This window comes from Salminus brasiliensis, chromosome 2, assembly GCF_030463535.1.
Source record: "Salminus brasiliensis chromosome 2, fSalBra1.hap2, whole genome shotgun sequence".
Taxonomy (NCBI): domain Eukaryota; kingdom Metazoa; phylum Chordata; class Actinopteri; order Characiformes; family Bryconidae; genus Salminus; species Salminus brasiliensis.
In genome coordinates, this window is record NC_132879.1 from 12,508,777 (window position 1) to 12,528,566 (window position 19,790).

A 19,790-nucleotide genomic window follows, 5' to 3' on the forward strand; every position below is an offset into this window, starting at 1 on the left:
ACAATCATGAGAAATGAAAAGTCAAAAAATCTAAATCAATGCAGAGTGCTTTCATAATTCATACCAAAGATTTAGGATAAGTAACATCACTGGGGATGAACAACAAAACCTTTACCCTTCTGAGGTACATCAGCATATTTAATGTCCACAGATTTTGTGGACACTTTCTCTCAGGAGACTCCCAACATGGACAAAAACTACCTTCTAGGACTGTAGAGAAGCAATACAAAGAAGACACACAGTAGTGAACACACATCTCTCACTAAATAAAGAATGAGTGAATGAGTGAACCATCATTACACAGAATTCATCAAACTATGGAGGTGCGGTTTACCACAGCATCAGACAGCTTAAACCCATAATCAGGACATCTTTTTATATATATATATATACCCTTACCAGCTAACAAATGAACACTGAGAAATCCACTTTATCAGACAGATTTCATTGCAGTACCCAAAACACACAAGCTCAGGTGTCTTAATTCCTGATTGGTGCTTTGAAACACCTGCTCCAAAAAGTCACGGAAGCTCCGCTGCGACGTTCCTTTCATCAGTCACTTGACTGGAACTTTACAGTGCTGCGATCTTACTTGCTTCTCGCACTCCGCTCAGATAAGCACCAGTTACAGTCTGAGGAAAGTGCCGGTTTGTGGCCTGAAGAGAGGTTTGAATGCAACAGAACGAAAGACATAGTTAAATTCCTGCATAATTAAATCATTAAGATGTAAACACCATACAGTGTGGTTTGGTGGGAAATAGTCTGTGCTAGAGAAACTTATTAAGTCAGAATTGTTCACAGTGCTGGTGAACCAAACCAGACACCTCGTTCAGATGAATGCGTTCAGTTACTCAAGTTGTACCCATTGTTGAGCTCATGTCTGTAGAGAGGTAATAGCAATAGAATAGGACTCTCTGGAGTAGATAAACATGAATTTATTGGCACCATGCCTAATGCCAGGCATGGGCTAGCATTGAGCTACGGAGCAGAGGAACTGTGCTCTCTGGAATTATGGTGCGCCATCTAGTACTTTTGTTAGCTGGGGATGGGGTGGGATGATTACCATCCAACCTCACATTCAAATACAACAGTGCTCCAAAATCTAGTGATTATATATATATATATATATACACATGCACACACACACACACACACACACACACACACTTTTTAAAAAAACAAACAAACAAACAAAAAAAATCTGTACAAGGTTGGGATATAAGTCTAACAGAAATTCTCCAATTAAGTAATCCAGTCACATTCAGATTTTTTTTCTCACTTTCAAGTTTTCTTACTAGCTTAAAACTTGGATCAGTCTTTTGGAAAAAGACTACTGACAGTATAAAATGCTAAGCCTAAGCTACAAGGCTTCTAAATAGTGCTGAAAGGGATCTTTGACTGGCTCTAGATAGAACTTTGGAACTATGTACAAATACTTTTCCACCGGGAAGAATGCTTTAACCAGGCAAAGGCTATTTAAGCATGCAAAAGTTTATGTATATATTTCTATTCAAACCATTAAAGTAAAGAACCACTGTATCACTAAATCACTGTGTTAAGTGACTCCCACCCACTGTACATCAGAACGTGACTGGTTGATTCATCTGTCATTTCCTAATCATGTTAGTAGTTAGCAGTTAATCTGACACATCAGAAATGAAATTGAAGGCCCTTAAGTCCCAACTAATAGAAAAGCTCCTTTAGCTCTACCTACAGAGATTCAAATTTGCCTCAGTTGCAGGAAGTATTTTTTTTTTTGCCACATTAGAACCTATATACAGGCCTTATGTTGACAACACTAGTCTAAAGATTGATGTCTAAGCTCACCTCGCCAGCAAAGAAAACTTTGCCCTGCACATCTTCAGCGATGATGTCATAGGCCTCCCCACTGCCTCCAGTCTTCACAAAGCTGTAGGACATCTGAGACCACACGTCTTTATTCCAGTGCGTGATGAAGTACTTCAATGGATCTGGAACCTCCTACAATAGAAGATTTCATAGGTTAAATGACTCTGATTCTTACATTATAGCACAGTCTGACAGCCTCACAATAAATCAATCATGCAGTTCTTTCTTCTAAATCATGTTCATTTAATGAGGTTTCCTTTTAATGTGTTTAATAGAGCAAATAAACAGTGATCTAGAATTGGTGTGGTGCATTGGATAATGGTACTATCTGCCAGTGAGCAACTACACCATGTGGGAGACTATGCAGCACTACACTAATAAGAGTCCATGGGCAAGACTCCTAACACTACATTGGCCCATCTCTGTAATAGGAGTACTCTTCAAAGTCACTCTGGATAAGAGCATCAGCTAAATGCCATAAATTTAAATGCAGAAGCAGGATGTGATTTACTTGCAATCAACAATGCATAATGTGACCCGGGTGCCCAAACCTTTGCATAAGACTGTGTTTGGCATTCCAGTTTTTGGCCCAGTTTACAGATCATACGTTTGGCCTAGTGTGCTCTGGCATTTGGTCTTAGCCAATAATTTCCATTCTAGGGCATCAGTAGTAAAATGTGTCTCACACTGGAGCACCTTACGACCAGCTTACCTGTTCCTTGAAGAGTTCCCTGAGGACGTTCATGCAGAGCTCGACCACCTCTCTCTCTTCCAGATCTTTTACTGAGGCCACAGCTTCTCCTGTGATCACCGACATTAGCACACACTGACCTCCCTATAGTGACGAGGCACACACAGACATTGTGGGACATAGCTATTGAACTGCAATCTGAGTACTGAATATGGTGTAATGATCACTAGAGGTGTGACGATGAATCACGACACTGTAATATCACAATACAAATATGATATTCCACCGGGATTAATAGGCATTCTGCTAATTAAGATATGATTATCCCACATATAGTAATATTCAACAGCTTGTTAATAGAGGTATATACCCTATATGGACATTGGGACACTTGCTCAAAAAAAAAAACAAAAAAAAAAATAATGCATCCTGGTTTTATTGGAGTAGCTGAAGGAAGGATTTCTAGTAGATATTGGAGCATTATACAATACAAGAGAATTAGTGAGGCCAGCATGTTGAATTCTTACTACCTTGCCAACTCCTCAGTATTGGATGGAGCACCATCATTCTAGAGAATAGTTCCACTGCTCCACAGCTTAATCCTGAGGGGGGAGCTTTATACCTCTCTCTAGCGCAAGCCTGGCATTAGGCATGGCGTTCATAGGTTTAAATGTAAAGGAGTTTAATGTATTCATTAGATAGACATATGTCCACATACAGTATGTGAATGAATAAACACATTAGATAAATAAAAGTGTCTGACCTTTGGAGTCATGTCGTAAAACACGTTGAACAACCCTCTCTTCTCTGGACTCGGAGAAACATGACCAAAATAATCTGCACCCTTGACTTTGCTGTCCCAGAATCTATAGGGGAACTGCAGAGCAATCTGAAACAGAAGATAAATCATCCACTGATGCTCACAGTGGGGCCTACTGGGAGAACAACATGCTACATTTTTCATGGTGTTGTGTGCAAAGTGAAAGTTCTGAATGAAGAATTCAAATGTTATGTCATGCATGACGTAACATTTAAAAAAAAAGGCTTTGATGCGTCTGCTCACAAAAAGGTCTTTAGGTTGGTTTTTATGTCGTATGGTTTCCCGGTTCTTGACCAAATCAAGAAATATATTGCTACATTTCAGTTCTGCTTTTTTGTCATTGTCATATTAAACATACTAAAAGAAGTAAAGTCATCCACAAACTGCATTTGTTGAGTTTTATGTACATGTAGTTTTTTGTCTATTGACATTTGAACTTTTCTGACTTATGACAGAAGAATATGCCACCATGGCTTCTTCACTGAGCGTCAACGTTAGGGACAGATCAAGCACAGTGTGGGTAGAAATCAACCTTTTGCATCAGTCCTTACCTTCTCTATGATGCCTGCACCCAAGCTGTTAATGGCTTTGAGCTTCCTCTCTGGAAGAGGAGGGTTGAACTGGATGACGTTCTTCTGCAGAAGAGCTAAAGGAACGGTCACCAACACCTACAAAAATGTTTTATTTGTTTTAAGATACGAGTAAACCCTTTGGACTAGACACATTCCTTCTTATACTTTACATGAAACATTGTTGCTGTACCTTCTGTGCAGTATACTGTGTTCCACTGGAGGTAGTGACCGTCACAACATTTCCTGAGTAATCAATGGACTGCACCTGAATGGAGGGACCGCATTTAGCTAATTAGATGGTTTCTGCCAAAAGTAACCACTGCAGCATCAACACCCAAGCAGACTGAAGCATCAACTGAAACTGAAGTCAGGACCAAGTGTATTTTTAGCCAAAGTTCTCTGTATACTAAATTAGCACAGGAAACTTGCCGGGCTGTTGAGGTGGATGTCGAGCCCTTGAGCCAGTTTGTGCAGCAGAGTGGAATAGCCCTCGGTCAGAAGTGTGTGGTCTCCAGAGAACTGCGCAAAGAACTCGTTATGATCCCAGGATCGAGCAGACACCTCGAAACACATAAAAAAACAGGACCATGTATTAGTGGGTAATGGTTTAGTGACACAACAGCAACATTTTATTGATTACGGTACTTAAGTGTTGTGTTTGAGAGACTGTGATATAGTTATAAGTCCGAAGCTATTGGGAAACTGCCTTGGTGATGGACCTTCAGTGCTTTTAGCTTTGTATGCATGCTAAAAAAGCAGGTCACTTAGGATAAACAGTAGAATCACAGGTTACACAGATGGGAGAATGCAGAGTTAGTCTTGTCAAGGACTCCTATTGGTGTGGTGCGATTGCCCGAGCAAGGAATCAAACCCTAGACCGCTACAGGGAAGGTGGTTTTGTTACCCACTACACTACAACTGCTAAAAGCTTTATCAAAGAACATTATTACATAAACTGGTTATGAATGTGTCTAAAACAGTGTTTTACAATAATTATGAGAAGGTTTTGACCTAAACTGTATTCAACAGCTGTAGATCAACAGCTTTTCTGAAATGCTGGAAATAATGGAAAAAAAAGAAAGAAAGCCTCTGTGCTTAGAATGAACGAAGAGTCTAGGCATTTTGCCATTTCTACTTTTACATCCTACACCTTTAAGGCTTGCAATCCTCAGATAATTTCTTACACATCACACACCTGGTCCAGGGTGCTGGCGCAGGCATACTCCAGATTGCTGAGGTGGAACTGAAGTACTTTCTCCTCCAGCTCGCTGAAGTGAATGCTGGATTCCTGCAGAAACGTTTTGTACACCTCCTGGATTTTCTCTTAATACGAGAAAGAAAACAAATAAATAAACAAACAGAAACCTGGAGAGAGTAATTTGTTGCACTTTGTTTCCTGAATCTGAAAAGTATCTGAAGTATTTAATAGGCAATCATGACAGAAAACATTGCAATTTTAGATGCAACTATTAGTAAATGGCCCCCAAGGGCCAAACACACAAGGGAACAGATACTTTCAGAACAAAGGCAGCATAGTTTTTAAACTCTGATACAATACAATATAGAGCCTCAATAACAATGATTTAACAGGGATGTCAGGACTTATTGCACAATTTATCAGTTAGCTGGAAACCCTAGTCCAGTAGGAACGACCCTTACTTCTATGAGACAATCCGGAATTGAGACTTAAATGATCTGACTACATAAGAACCTTTGTGTAAATGTCATACACCATTAATGATCTGCTTTTAGATTGAGCCTACAGATTGCTTTTCCCTTTAAAACGCCCAGTACCCCCAAGTGGAGCATCTTGGTGCTGTGATTTGTCCTTCCTCCAATCAGAAACAACATCCAGTATGGCGTTGAAGTGGAAGTCCATGCGCTTGTCTATGGCAGGGTCAGTGATCTGGCCACCCTCCTGGATCAGGTCACATCGCTCACGCAGCTTGTGCATCTTCACACCCAACTGAAGACAAAGGCAAATGCATGAGTGTCAAGAGGGCATGCATGTAGCAGTAATAGTGGTTATAGTTATAAGATCTAGTGCGGCAATGATACAATGATAACAGGAAAAAGAAGCTCATGGATGAATCTTTTACTAAAATGTTAATGAATAAAAAGGATAATATCAACAGTCATATATCGTCAACAGTATATAGAACCGTGTTTGTTTAGAGCTCTAACAGACCAACTAAACCTGGCAATTAACAGGGGATTTGAATCAGGTGTGCATCAGCAGGAAAAGCAAAAGTGTAATAAGGAGAATGACGTAGTTATTAAAGTATGGTGTGTGTATGTGTCTCTCACTTGTTCACACATTAGAGCGATGGGATTGTTCACACAGCCATTAACGATCTGAGCACCTCTGCCCACAGTGACACCAAGTGACGTGTCGTCCCAGACTCGTCCTCCTGTTCGCTCCCTCGACTCCAACACCACCACCTAACAGCCAACCACAGCAGTGCACAGCTTAAACAGGAGAGTTGATCACTTTCACCATCATCATTAAGGATGTTTAAATTAAATTATGTGTTTTCAGATTGAGTATATATCTGTGTGCAACATACAGGTCCTAGTAGGTTGAGGCTTGTGAAAAATCATAACAATCACCATACTTATGCTTTTACAGTACTTTTTGTACTATGCAAAACTAGTACTTGTACTACTGGCATTGTCCATTAAATGTCATCAAACCACAGAATTTAGTGAAAATACTGTATATTTTAATATAATATATATTTTTGATATCCACCCCTAGTGTCATTAACTACACTTACCCCATGAGCTCTAACTGACCTGCATGCCAAAGTTCTGCAGCTGTCTGGCAGCAGCGAGGCCTGAAGCTCCTGCTCCAATCACCAACACCTTCTTCTGCGGACAGCAAAGGACAGAATGAGAAGAGTCATGCTGACAGCATCCACAAATATAAGCAAACGGTCACTGACCTTTAAAAACATGCAAGTAACAGTAAGGTCTGTGAAAATCTAACTACACAAGCTAGTCTCCTATCTACTCTGCATAAGGTTTAACCTTATGTTTAACCAACACTTGGACAATAAAGCCATGTGGAAAAGCAGAAGCCACTAACCCCTCACAACGCACATCATCGAGGGGTTCCAGCATACCGCATATGCTGAGTCACTTCTGGTGTGAAATGGGCTTGATCGAAAATTCGCACTTTCTCAAATTCATTTTGTGAGGTCAAAAATATCCTCCTATTTAGCCTACAGCAGTTTAACCCCACCCGTTCACACTTTAGTCATAAGGAATGTTTCAGCCTGGGATGCTTTTTAGAGCAGTCAATCAGAACAGAGATTAATTACATAAAACAGTCTGAAAAGGCACAGTACCAATAAGACATCAGTCCTGACTGTTTGTTACATGAACCCATGAAAATCATATTGGGCCTCTCTAAAATTAATCAAACTCTCAAAAATTCCTCAAGAAAATGTAGCAAAAGGGCCAAGTCAAGACTGAAGACCAACTTTGTAGCACAGTTGCTCTCCAGGGGCAGGTTAGACAGCCTTGAAATAGGGTGTTGCAGGCACAGTGCGCTAAAACTTACACTGTGGTAGGGCTCAGGCAAGAGAGGCTGCTTGGCCAGCAGAGCTCCAGTGTTGATCAAACCTTTGCGGGTCATGAAGTGCAGAACTCTGTCCAGCTCCTGTACACAGCGCACTCTCACCAAGCCCCGCACGATCACATGAGGGGCACACTTCTGTGGGGTTAAAGCCTCCTGGAGACAGAAAAACCACACAGTAAAAGTCAACAAAACATACAAATAGGAAAGACAGAGCAATCTACACAGTAATAAAATATCTGTTTATACTGAGAGACTTGACTTTAAATGTATTTTGCTGTAAAGAATTTTTATTTCAATTCATTCTGGGCCATTTTAATTGGTTGGTTCAATATGACAACTCATAAAATAGCAATTCTCAGCATCTTTCAAGGTTCCACCTACTAGCTGACAGATATGTAATGGACAATTTCCCTTCACTGCATTAGTCTTTCTGGAGATTCTTTGCATCCCAACCTACTGCACAATTTCCCTTCACTCCATGCTTCAAAGCTAATGTCTCCATATACTGTGCATTCTTCACTCTACTATATATACTACTCTGTCTATATAGTATATATATACACTATATATATACTACTATATATACGACCAATATACTACTGTGTATTGGTCACATTTTGTTGTAGAGATAAAAATAAGCTAATATTCAATCATTTGTCACCTCAGCATAATTGTGTCGCACGAGCAGATATTGTGTGATGGCAGTAAAGAGAGTTTATTGGCTTCATGGTGTGGGTGTGAGGGTGTATCTTTTCACATTGTTCATTTGTTTTGATCCATATTTAAAGGAGATAGCTTTTGACGCACCACCGATACATGAACAAGGCCATCTGTTGGCCTCGATAAGGATAAGCATTGTACAGACAAGTCACTGCAAATTCTGAAAACAACACATTACTTCCACCATCCTCAAAACAAGAAAAAGTATTAAGGTTTTCAAACTTTCAAGCAATGGTTTATCTACCTTTATCTGAATGCCTACAGCTTTTTTAAGCGTTTAAACACTTTAGTTGGAAACACTGCAAATGTAAACAAATGTAAACTAAGTTTTAAAGTTTAAAATATGTTTGAAAACAAAATTTGAAATCCATTCCAGACCATTACATTGAAATACTTAAACGAACTTACAACATAGTCCAAATCTTATAAAATGCCATCATTGGCAGCATTTTCTAAGCCCCCTTGCTTTACTATTCTGTAAACCACAAGAGCATTTTCTCCCTCCAAAACCATAGGGTGGGCAATTAATAAATATGTGGCTTCCGATTTGACGTCATAGATACAGAGTAAGCTCAGATGGCAGGCTTGTTAATGAGACTATTCTGCTTTTGGAGAGTCCCAGGAGCTCACGCACACTCCCTCTCCTGAATGGGCCCGGTCCTGTCCCAGCCTGTACCTCAGGGCCCTGCAGGGAACATGCATTTGGAAACGCATGCATCTGCACTTTCCACTGAGCTTAACAGGCAGTGGAGTTAATCTCAGGCTCTGGGGAACATGTTAAGGGAAAATACAGCTCGTACTGTCAAAAACCTACGCAGAAGCTTAGTCCCACAGCTACTCTCAATTGGCATATGACTGGGAGTGATGATGCTGTAATAGATGGACACACAATGCCATGATTCATAATGGGTGCCCAAACTAGTAGTGCGCTTGAGTTAAATGCATCGTTTTACTCATAACATTTGCTCAAAGACCTTAAATGCAAATAAAATATTTAGTGGATTCTGACACTCGTAACACACAATGTATTAAACCTACAAATATGTTAGATAAGAAAAGATAAGATGAGATAAGATAAGATTATGCTTTATTAGTCCCGCAGTGAGGAAATTCTCAGTGTCACAGCAGAAAGGGATAGCAAGACACTCGGTTACAAAAATGTAGATAAATAAATAATCTACATTTAAAATAATGCTTAAAATAAAACACTATTAGTAATCAGGGAATTTTAAATATGAATATTTAAATAGAAACCACATAAGCAAGTTAGATACCTGGTAGTACGACATAAGCTCCCATTACGTGTTAGTAGCCTAGAAACTCCAATGCAAAACTAAACAAGATGCTTGCCTAATCAACCACATTTGGGTTAAGTGGAAAAATGACTAATTAGACTTTTTCACAACAAATGCATATTCAAACATTCTTATATATTCTTTTTACATATAGTCTTAGACTCTACACCTGTTCAGACTATTGAAGTACCTGAATAAATGAATGCCATGCAGGGCCATGCATCCTATTAGTTCCAAACACTGAATTTAATTTATTTACTTATTCTACTTGCTTTTTTAAAGAAGTTGCAATACAAAACACATAAAGTGACTGGAACAACTGTCACACAAGCATCATTGAAAGACTTAAAAGAATAAAATTAAATGCAAAAAAATATATAAAAGAATGGGCCCTCCATTTTCCCTCAAGTTTCCATTAAAGGGACCAAACTCTGACAATTTACTTGTGTAAGATCCAGCGCCCAGGCAATACTGCCACCTGCAAGTGGACGTTATTACCTTGCAGTCTCTGTGCCAGGCAGCCAGGATGAGGTTGCGTAGAGCAAGGTACATGGTAGGATCTCTGGAGAATTCTGGGAATTCGTAGAGCTCGTCCAACTCCATCATATCCGGCCGCACGCAGAGAGCTTTTCCACACTCGTTGGGCTGGTAGAATGGCTGGAAGTACGGGCACAACCCCGGGACTAAACACACAAACACACACACATATACATATCAGAGCTGTACAGAAGTGCATTTACTATTAAACATCATTCTTTGAGAGAGTATTGATTATTTATATAACTCCATTGTCTGACTAATGGAAATGTTCTGTTTCATTTGGTTCCATCCTTCTACACTTCCTGAAGAGTACTGCAAACTATAGGAAGGAAAGTGAGATTGCCCTCTGCTGTCTGTGTCCAAAACATAGGTCACCAATGAAATACAAACTACTGCAGTATTTCCATACAGCACATGAATCAGTGTGAGTGTAGTTCCAGGGCTCAGTAAAAACATTCTGCATTTTTATAATACTTGTATCGACACAACACAGATTTTTTTCTCCAGTACTAACTCTGTGGCTGGATGTTGCGGCGTTGCTCAGGCCGTAGCTCTCCATGGGAACTGGATGGGCTCATGCCCACACAGTCAGGGTAGTAAGCAGTGAGGAATGGGTTAGCCGGACTCTCCTTCAACAGTGGTGGTAGAATCAACATGGAGTACCACCAGGTGTCTCCTATACCTGCCACTCTCTGTGAGTAAAAGAGAGAGAGAAATATAGAGATAGACAGAGAGAAAATACTCTGTTTTGTCTGCTCTTGCAAGAAATGATCATCAACTGTATAATTATGAACCAGATGTAAATAAAAATAAGTAATTAGGACCGCTATAAAATATTTCTATATAATGAAAATCTGATTGGATATTCCTCTCAGGAACACAAGTGGACTCACCATGTCTTCAGGCTGAGAACACTGATCTGGTCCTTCACTCTGCATGATAAATAACAGCATACACATTACACACATACACTCTAATAGAAAAGTCCCTACAAACCTCTCAGCTTGAACACGTGATTTCTGGAGAAACCTATATTTGGCAAGTTATTTATTTATCAGCATCAATACTGAACCCTTTAAAAACACTGTGCTTTATTATTATTTTTGTTTTTTATAATGCTCAAACTGATTCGTAACAGGATTCAGGATGTCCTATCCACAATGTTTTGCACAACTGACTGTTAACTCTCTGGGGGAATAAAATCCACTGATTTTACTGACTTTTTTGGAGTTCATCTTCTACTCACTTATGCATTCACAGTTACAGATATTTTGGCCAGGGGTCCCCAAACATGTGCATGTCACTGTAGTCATCATTATAAAAGACTAAGTAAAATTAGAAGCTAGTCCAATTAGTAATGATATAGTTATTTTATTACCATTGATGAAATACTAGCTATAATAAAGCTCACAGGTGTTACATAACTGAATTTGGATGATAATATAATTTAGTATGATAATACTGTAGATACAGTCATTTATTGATAATTGCATAATCATCCAAGCTTATCTCAAGCTTATTTAATCATAATTGTTATCTCATTTACACAAATGGTTCTTGTTGTGGAAAGGCCAAAAGCCTGTTCAGTGTAAAACCCCAATACCTTCATTCCAACTTGGCAAAGAAGTAGTTCCAGGACTTCTGACTTCTCTTTCCAACATCACTGTCTAATACAGTAATTCCAATCTTATGTAATTAATTTTCAAATACTTTTTCAACCTTACTTCAGGGCCTCTCAGACAGTCCACGTTTCCCAGTACACAGGGTTAAGCCCTATTTGGACAGGATTTAAACCAATGGGAAACCTCCCCATGTAAAACTCATCCTGTACAAACTGGGCTTTAGAGTGAAAATGCGGTGAAGGGTGTGTGAATATGAAGGGGCCCTTAAAACTGGTATCACTAATGCTTAAAAAAAAATTAATAATATCACACTTTATCCCATGTCGGTACGTAAATAGTAATGTAAACATTTGGCAGACCATATATTAAACCTGTACATTTGAAACAGTGCAGTAATGTATGTACAGTGTATGTAGAGTGTAAGTTAATGTGTATTTATTCTTTAATTTGTATATATTTGTGTTTTTGCTACCATGGGGGACTTTGCACCTATGTTTTTCCACTCACCTTTACACCTGTGTTAAGGTGATGTAATAATAATAATAATAATAATAACACTGATTTAAAACTTACCATCAATTAAAAGGTTCTTTAGGGAATCAACAATGTCTCCCTGAGGAGTGCTTTTATTTGGTGGCCTTATTTTTTTAAGAGTGCATCATACAACAGTGCTTGACAATACAAGAATCAAACAAAGAAGCAGCTAATGAAGGAGCGCTAGACCACTGCGCTCTGTCAGGGCAACGCGGAGCAATTCGCTTCTTACTTTAATGTTGTTGAGCTTCATTCCACAGCGGTATGTAGCAGCCAGAGAAGCAGTTAGCTGGATCTCTTTAGTGAGCTGCCTCCATTTCCCACAGTCTGGCTTTGTACACTGAACCTAAAAAAGAGGCCAGATACAAGAGGAGAGAGAAAGAACAGAGGAGGAACACACTTTCAGTATGACTGTTAGAGGGGTTCTAGCTTTCCAGAGTGGGTGAAGGCTTCAGCTTTCACAAATTCTTTTCCACCATAGTGTGATGAAAACACAGCACACCTACAGAACTATCAAAGGCTTTTATAGGTTCCAAAGGCTTCAGTAAATGACAGGGGTTCAGTGTTTTAGTGGTGTAGAAACTGGGTTCACAGCAGACACTGTGTAACAGACTAAACACTAAATACCACAGACCAGGTCAGGAGACTTTTCTCACCCAGTAAGGGAGCTGTTGATCAGCCATGAAGGCCTTCAGACTGGGCTCACTCTTTCCATTTCCAGTCCACAACCTCTTCCACGAGGTGTACTTCTCATAACCGTCCTTGTGACTTTCACAACATACACACACACAAAAAAGAGGCAGATTAATAGGAGTGTACATTTCTGACCATATGATGATGATTTGTTTAAATCCTGACTGCTTAGTTGAAATGTAAGAAAATATGAACATCAAAGTGATATGGTTTGCAAAACTGCACCAATTCTCAAAAACATTTCACGATTTCTCACGAACATTTTGCAAAAACATAACACGATTCATTGACTAATGGTTTATTAACTTAATTTTTTACTCAGATTTTATGCATACAATAGTGTGTTATATACTGACAATTTTCATTAATTTCCTAAAAAATATATTCATTATTATTAAATAAATCTTTAACAAAAATTCAAATATTAAACAAGTAAATATGAAGTAATATTTACTTGTTTAATATTTGAAGATTTGTTAAAGACCTGTTTCAAATGTACAGGTTTAATATATGGTCTGCCAAATGTTTACATTACTATTTACGTACCAACATTGGATAAAATATATATATATATATATATATATATATATATATATATATATATATATATATATATATATATATATATATAGCCTTGCTGACAGTATTGTGATGTATTGCACAATACTGTACTGTAATGAACTGTTACTGTTGTGTATTGTATCGCCAGGTTCTTGCCAATACACAACCCCCCCCCCCCCCCCCCCCCAATAATATTTATAACCAATTTACGAAATTCCATAGTTAATGAAGGTGGACCACCCCTTCCAGGTGCCTTATATATATTACATTATATTATTATATATATTACACACACACAGTGGGGGAAAAAAGTATTTAGTCAGTCACCAACTGTGCAAGTTCTCCCACTTAAAAAGATGAGAGAGGCCTGTAATTGACATCATAGGTAGACCTCAACTATGAGAGACAAAATGAGAAAAACAATTCTGAAAATCACATTGTCTGATTTTTAAAGAATTTATTTGCAAATAATGGTGGAAAATAAGTATTTGGTCAATAACAAAAGTTCATCTCAATACTTTGTTATATATCCTTTGTTGGCAATGACAGAGGTCAAACATTTTCTGTAAGTCTTCACAAGGTTGGCACACACCGCTGCTGGTATGTTGGCCCATTCCTCCATGCAGATCTCCTCTAGAGCAGTGATGTTTTCGGGCTGTCGGCGGGCAACACGGACTTTCAAGTCCCTCCAAAGGTTTTCTGTGGAGTTGAGATCTGGAGACTGGCTGGGCCACTCCAGGACCTTGAAATGCTTCTTACGAAGCCACTCCTTTGTTGCCCTGGCAGTGTGCTTGGGATCATTGTCATGCTGAAAGACCCAGCCACGTTTTATCTTCAATGCCCTTGCTGATGGAAGAAGGTTTGCACTCAAAATCTCACAATACATGGCGCCATTCATTCTTTCATGTACACGGACCAGTCGTCCTAGTCCCTTTGTAGAGAAACAGCCCCAAAGCATGATGTTGCCACCCCCATGCTTCACAGTTGGTATTGTGTTCTTTGGATGCAACTCAGCATTCACTCTCCTCCAAACACAGCGAGTTGTGTTTGTACCAAACAGTTCTACTTTGGTTTCATCTGACCATAAGACATTCTCCCAATACTCTTCCAGACATCAAAATGCTCTCTAGCAAACCTCACGATACGTACTGGCTGGGGAGGGGAACACGTCTGGCACTGCAAGATCTGAGTCCCTGGCGGCGTTGTGTGTTACTGACAGTAGCCTTTGTAACGTTGGTCCCAGCTTTCTGCAGGTCATTCACTAGGTCCCCCCGTGTGGTTCTGGGATTTTTGCTCACCGTTCTTGTGATCATTTTGACCCCACGGGCTGAGATCTTGCGTGGAGCCCCTGATCGAGGGAGATTAGCAGTGGTCTTGTAGGTCTCCCATTTTCTGATTATTGCTCCGACAGTAGATTTCTTCACACCAAGCTGCTTGCCTATTGCAGATTCAGTCTTCCCAGCCTGGTGCAGGTCTACAATTTTGTTTCTGGTGTCCTTCGACATCTCTTTGGTCTTCACCATAGTGGAGTTTGGAGTGTGACTGTTTGAGGTTGTGGGCAGGTGTCTTTTATACTGTTAGTGAGTTCAAACAGGTGCCATTAATACAGGTAATGAGTGGAGGACAGAGAAGCCTCTTAAAGAAGAAGCTACAGGTCTGTGAGAGTCAGAAATCTTGCTTGTTTGTAGGTGACCAAATACTTATTTTCCACCATTATTTGCATATAAATTCTTTAAAAATCAGACAATGTGATTTTCAGAATGTTTTTTTCTCATTTTGTCTCTCATAGTTAAGGTCTACCTATGATGTCAATTACAGGCCTCTCATTTTTTTAAGTGGGAGAACTTGCACAATTGGTGACTGACTAAATACTTTTTTCCCCCCACTGTGTGTGTAATATATATATATATACACACACACACATATATATACACACACACATACATACACACACACACACACATACATACATACATACATATACACCCCTACAAATGTAACTTTACCAGCAGCTGAGGGATGCAGAAAGATTTGTATCAGTGCTACTCAAACCTCACCTTCTGTAATAGTGGTCAAAGCACTCGTTACAGAAATGCTCTCCACAGGATAAATGGTACCAGCGAGACGTGTAGCCGTTTTTTGCACACCTTTGGATGAGAAATATTGAAAGAGATCAGACCACCAGGCAACATCCAATGCAAGCCAAGCTGTGAGTGAAGATACGGCACCTTTCCGAGGCGCTGGCAAAACACACAGGGTACGTGGCAGGACATCCTGCCTTTTCACACTTTCTGAACTTCTTCTCCATCTGGTCCTCCTCCTCCTCCATCTCTGGGGCTTTTCTTTTGGTCTGGAATTTCAGAAGAGAGAAATAAATACCAGTGCTGGTCTTGGAGTGCCCCGGAACATAGTGTTGTCTACAGTGTCCCACTTTTTTCGGGAAAAAAAACATTTTCCAAGACTGTTTAAGACAACTTACATACAATAAACATGTTAAAAGCATGTCAGCATAAAGTGGTTTCACACACATTATTAATGGATGCACTATTCAACACTTACAGTAAAATCCTGTTTTTCAAATGTATTAATGCAAAAAGTGTCTCAATAGCTTAATAGAGCCTTAAATTTTTTATGATCTAACTAATTGATCCATGAAATTGTAAGCGATTTTCAATTCTCATTCTTATTTCCAGAAAAAGAAGCACATTTGCACATTTTCCAGGAGGTGTGGGAAGTCTACCCTGCTTCTATAGTTAATTTGGAGGACCTTGACTCTTAAAATACTGCGTTCTGCTAGATCAGGAAAGTTTCCCACCTGGTAATATGAAAACTGAACATCTTTGTCAATAAAGGTGAAGGTAAAGGTGCACGTATTTGTCACTGTACACTGTACAGCGAAATGTGTCCTCCGCATTTAACCCATCTGGTAGTGAACACACACTCACACACACACACGTGTTAGGGGCAGTGAGTACACACACACACACCCAGAGCGGTGGGCAGCCAACTCCAGCGCCCGGGGAGCAGAGAGGGTAAAGGGCCTTGCTCAAGGGCCCAACAGTGGCAGCTTGCCGAGCCCGGGAATCGGGAATAGAGTATACAACAAACATATTTTGAACATATCGCACATTTTCAAATGTCCTTTCAGGCCCAACAAAACAGCCAGAAATGTATGAAATGTGTGTTATTATCTGTGTTTAATATTTTTTTGCATTTCTGCCGATAAGCACCATAAAAGCGAAATTAGCCTTCTATAGAGACTTCGGAGTATTAGACAATCTGTGTCAGACAGCCTTTATTTCTGCCAAATTCCATGTGTGAATATGAAACTTTTCAGGAGTACAAAATGAGATAATATTTGATATTAGCACAAATACTTCATGACCTTTTCCAAGTCATTTTGGAGCATTTCTATTGGACAATTCATCATTCAATTTTGACTGGAAATAGTGTGCTGGGGTATTCCTAACGGTTGTGTGACGTACTTGCCTAATGCATGCTGGATATTATAACGAGAGAAACACGGATGAGCAAAACCACCAAAATTTAGTCAAAGTTGCACTATAAAATATTTCATAACAAAGAAAACATTCCACTAATTTTAGGCTGGAGTGCTTCTTTGAGTTATCTGGATAACCCCTCCTCTGTGGAACACCCTGCAGGTATAATCCTGCACCAGGATTTGCATTAGAGAACTGCAGATCACGTCTGCTACTGCTACATACACTGGGCTGTGCCGTCGGAGGGTTGGTGCTCCGTTTGGCCCGAGCATTAGGAGCCTGTCTTCCTGAGCGCATGGAGCTTCCTTCCCCTGTTGAGGAATCCACAGTCACTGCTGATCCAACGCGCTTCTTCCCCCTCGAACGGCCGCAGGGCGCTGTCCCCCCATAATCTGTTGTTGAGACAAAGCATGGCACTTTGGGACTTTGCAACACATGAATTACAGGCTTAAAATGAATATAGAAAAAAACACATTTTACTTCCACACTGCCACGCATTTCTTAATGAAAAGCAGTGACAGGGAGGATCTGTGAGCTACTTTGCCCCGCCCACTGTTGCACAGTGATGTAATTTAAAATCAAAATAAGCAAAAAAAAAACAAAAAAACAATAATTACAATAATTGTGTGTTTGTTTCATGTGATGAGTGATTGAAATTGATGTCGACTTCAACGGATATGTGGCTGAGAGCCTGGAAAACAGTCATCCACTACAAATTCTTTATCCTGGAGAGACTTCTGTTGGAAGAACTTCACCTAAACAGAAAGCTAAACAGTTTAAGCACCCAACTGCAATGCTGGAGAGAATGTGGAAGAACTAAGGCTGATTATACACACATGTTTTGGTCTTGCCCATTTATTCAGTCATTTTGGAAGGCTGTAGCAGCGATCACCTTGAGAATTTGGGGTTTTGGCACTAACACATCCTTTACAACCTGTATCTCAGTGTTATCCCCGATAAACTGAGCAGTGATGAGAATTATCTCCTAAAGATTTTATTGGCAGAAGGCAAGAAGGCTGCTACTAAATGTAGGCTCCAGACTTTCTCCATCCTAGAAGGAGCTAAGAGAAAAAAAGATGACGAAAGTGGAGCTTTTATTTAGCCAAGATGAAAGATTGCTCGCATTGACTTTCAGTTTAAATATGACTGGAATTACCAAATTGCTCTGGATAAGAGCGTCTGCTAAATGCCTTCAATATAAATATAAATGGGTCATTCCATGGCCTCACGTGTGTCCCCTGCCCCACCCATATCATTATATATATTTTTTTTCTTAATATTATATATTTATTTTCCTCAAATATTTGTTTTTGTCATTTATTTGTTTCTACAAAATGTATGCCCTGTACCTAAAGCTGTGTATAAATAAATAGTTTAAAAAAGAGAATGGATGTCGACTGATTTATTAGTACTGCGCTTTACAGGGAGAGAATATTCGTTTATGAATTATGAAAAGTGTCAGCACTGGTTACATCTACAAACACACGAGTCGAAGTGAATTTGCAAATGAAGTCAGTAAAAGCCTGTGTGCTCTTCCTGGAATAACCTTTGATCGCCATGTTGCTGAGCAACCTAAACCTACTGTTAACAAACTACATGGGCGAATATCTGAAATTCATGCAGTCCCATTGCTGTAGCTGTTACTCATCGCTCATATGAGCAAATGTCATCGGCCACATTTTGTAGCATCCTGCATTCTGGTCCACAGTTAGACGATGTAGTGAACTACGCTGGGCCCTAGAAATGACCGGTGCACGGTGGGAGGTTTGTACCCTCAAAATCCAACTTGGATTTGACCTTACGATCCATCTTGTCCACAAAAATAAACGAACAACTGTCCCGTTCAAATGTTTTAAGGTTTAATTAAGGGTGAGTAATATGGCATTAGTACTATTTTAGGAATATATGAAGTCTTTATGTCTTTTTTATGGCTTGAAAAATGTAAACAGACTGAATGCAGCAGAAGTGTCAGGTTTAGAAAGAAACAACGAGTAGAAGTTAAAAGCTTTTAGTTTTAGGCTGTAAACATGACTATACAAGCTGTTGTACTGCCGATATCAGCAAAGACGTGGGCAATGTGACTGAATATAGTGATGCACAATATTCACACACTGCTGAACCAAATATGGGATGGTGCATTTTGTCTGCATGAAGGAATATTGCAATAAATCAGGATCTGATCAGAAAAGCAGATCATGACCCAATTTATCACAATAACATGCCATACTGCCCAGACAGCCCAGTCAAGTCTACAAAGTTTTGCAACACTACGGAAGTCTTTGGGCCTTGCTAAGTTAAGAGATGGTATTGCTGACTGGAGGTGGACAGCAGCGCAAGCCCCCATATGTTCTCTGGCAGTGCCTTTACTGAAGCATGGGGCTGTGTTAGACTCCATTAGACCGCAGACAGCTACTTAATTTAGTGGAGCACACTGAATAAACCAGCGGTGTGTAATTACAGCCGCGCTACAGCGCACTTTAACTGGTTTGATCGACTGTCGTTAACAGACATGAGCTGGAGTGAGCGGCGCTGAGTGCGGTTCAACGCTGGACCCCAAAACAAACCCACAGCAGTTCACCAACCTGCGTCCGACAGCATCGCCCTTACTCTGCTTCTCCTCGCTCAGACTCACAACTCTGCTGCTTTTCGCTAATTTAAGAGGGGTGGGCGTTTATTTCTCCACTGCAACCATTATCTTTTTAATAAAAAGTGAAGAAAAGCTGGTCGTCTCGAGGCATTTAATCCAGCTTCCGTTTTCGCTGGTTGTACGACTCGCCAAAATAAAAGTCCGCACAATTTAGAGAACTAAAA

The 19,790-nt window shown here is 39.8% G+C and overlaps 1 protein-coding gene across 1 annotated transcript; it reads right to left on the reverse strand.

Annotated features, from left to right (window-relative positions):
* Positions 1 to 380: 380 nt before the first annotated feature.
* Positions 381 to 19,742, reverse strand: LOC140544330 (lysine-specific histone demethylase 2-like). The gene is made up of 21 exons (XM_072667834.1): positions 19,562 to 19,742; positions 17,205 to 17,371; positions 15,708 to 15,829; positions 15,537 to 15,626; positions 12,882 to 12,993; positions 12,458 to 12,571; positions 10,963 to 11,001; positions 10,584 to 10,761; positions 10,028 to 10,212; positions 7,497 to 7,667; positions 6,728 to 6,802; positions 6,239 to 6,373; positions 5,726 to 5,897; positions 5,127 to 5,254; positions 4,361 to 4,492; positions 4,122 to 4,196; positions 3,911 to 4,027; positions 3,303 to 3,428; positions 2,561 to 2,683; positions 1,828 to 1,980; positions 381 to 656 (listed from the first exon to the last, which is right to left on the reverse strand). Exons 1-21 carry the CDS (start codon positions 19,575 to 19,577, stop codon positions 573 to 575), a joined length of 2,514 nt encoding a protein of 837 aa, XP_072523935.1. The 5' UTR covers positions 19,578 to 19,742; the 3' UTR covers positions 381 to 572.
* Between the last annotated feature and the right edge of the window lie 48 nt (positions 19,743 to 19,790).

What these genes read in the sequence shown, in the direction of transcription:
- LOC140544330 (XM_072667834.1), bottom strand. An exon ending in GTTCTCAGCCTGAAGACATG is followed by an intron (nt 10,762 to 10,962) that starts GTGAGTCCACTT and finishes TTTTACTCACAG; the next exon opens with AGAGTGGCAGGTATAGGAGA. An exon ending in TGCCTGAGCCCTACCACAGT is followed by an intron (nt 6,803 to 7,496) that starts GTAAGTTTTAGC and finishes TGCTGTCCGCAG; the next exon opens with AAGAAGGTGTTGGTGATTGG.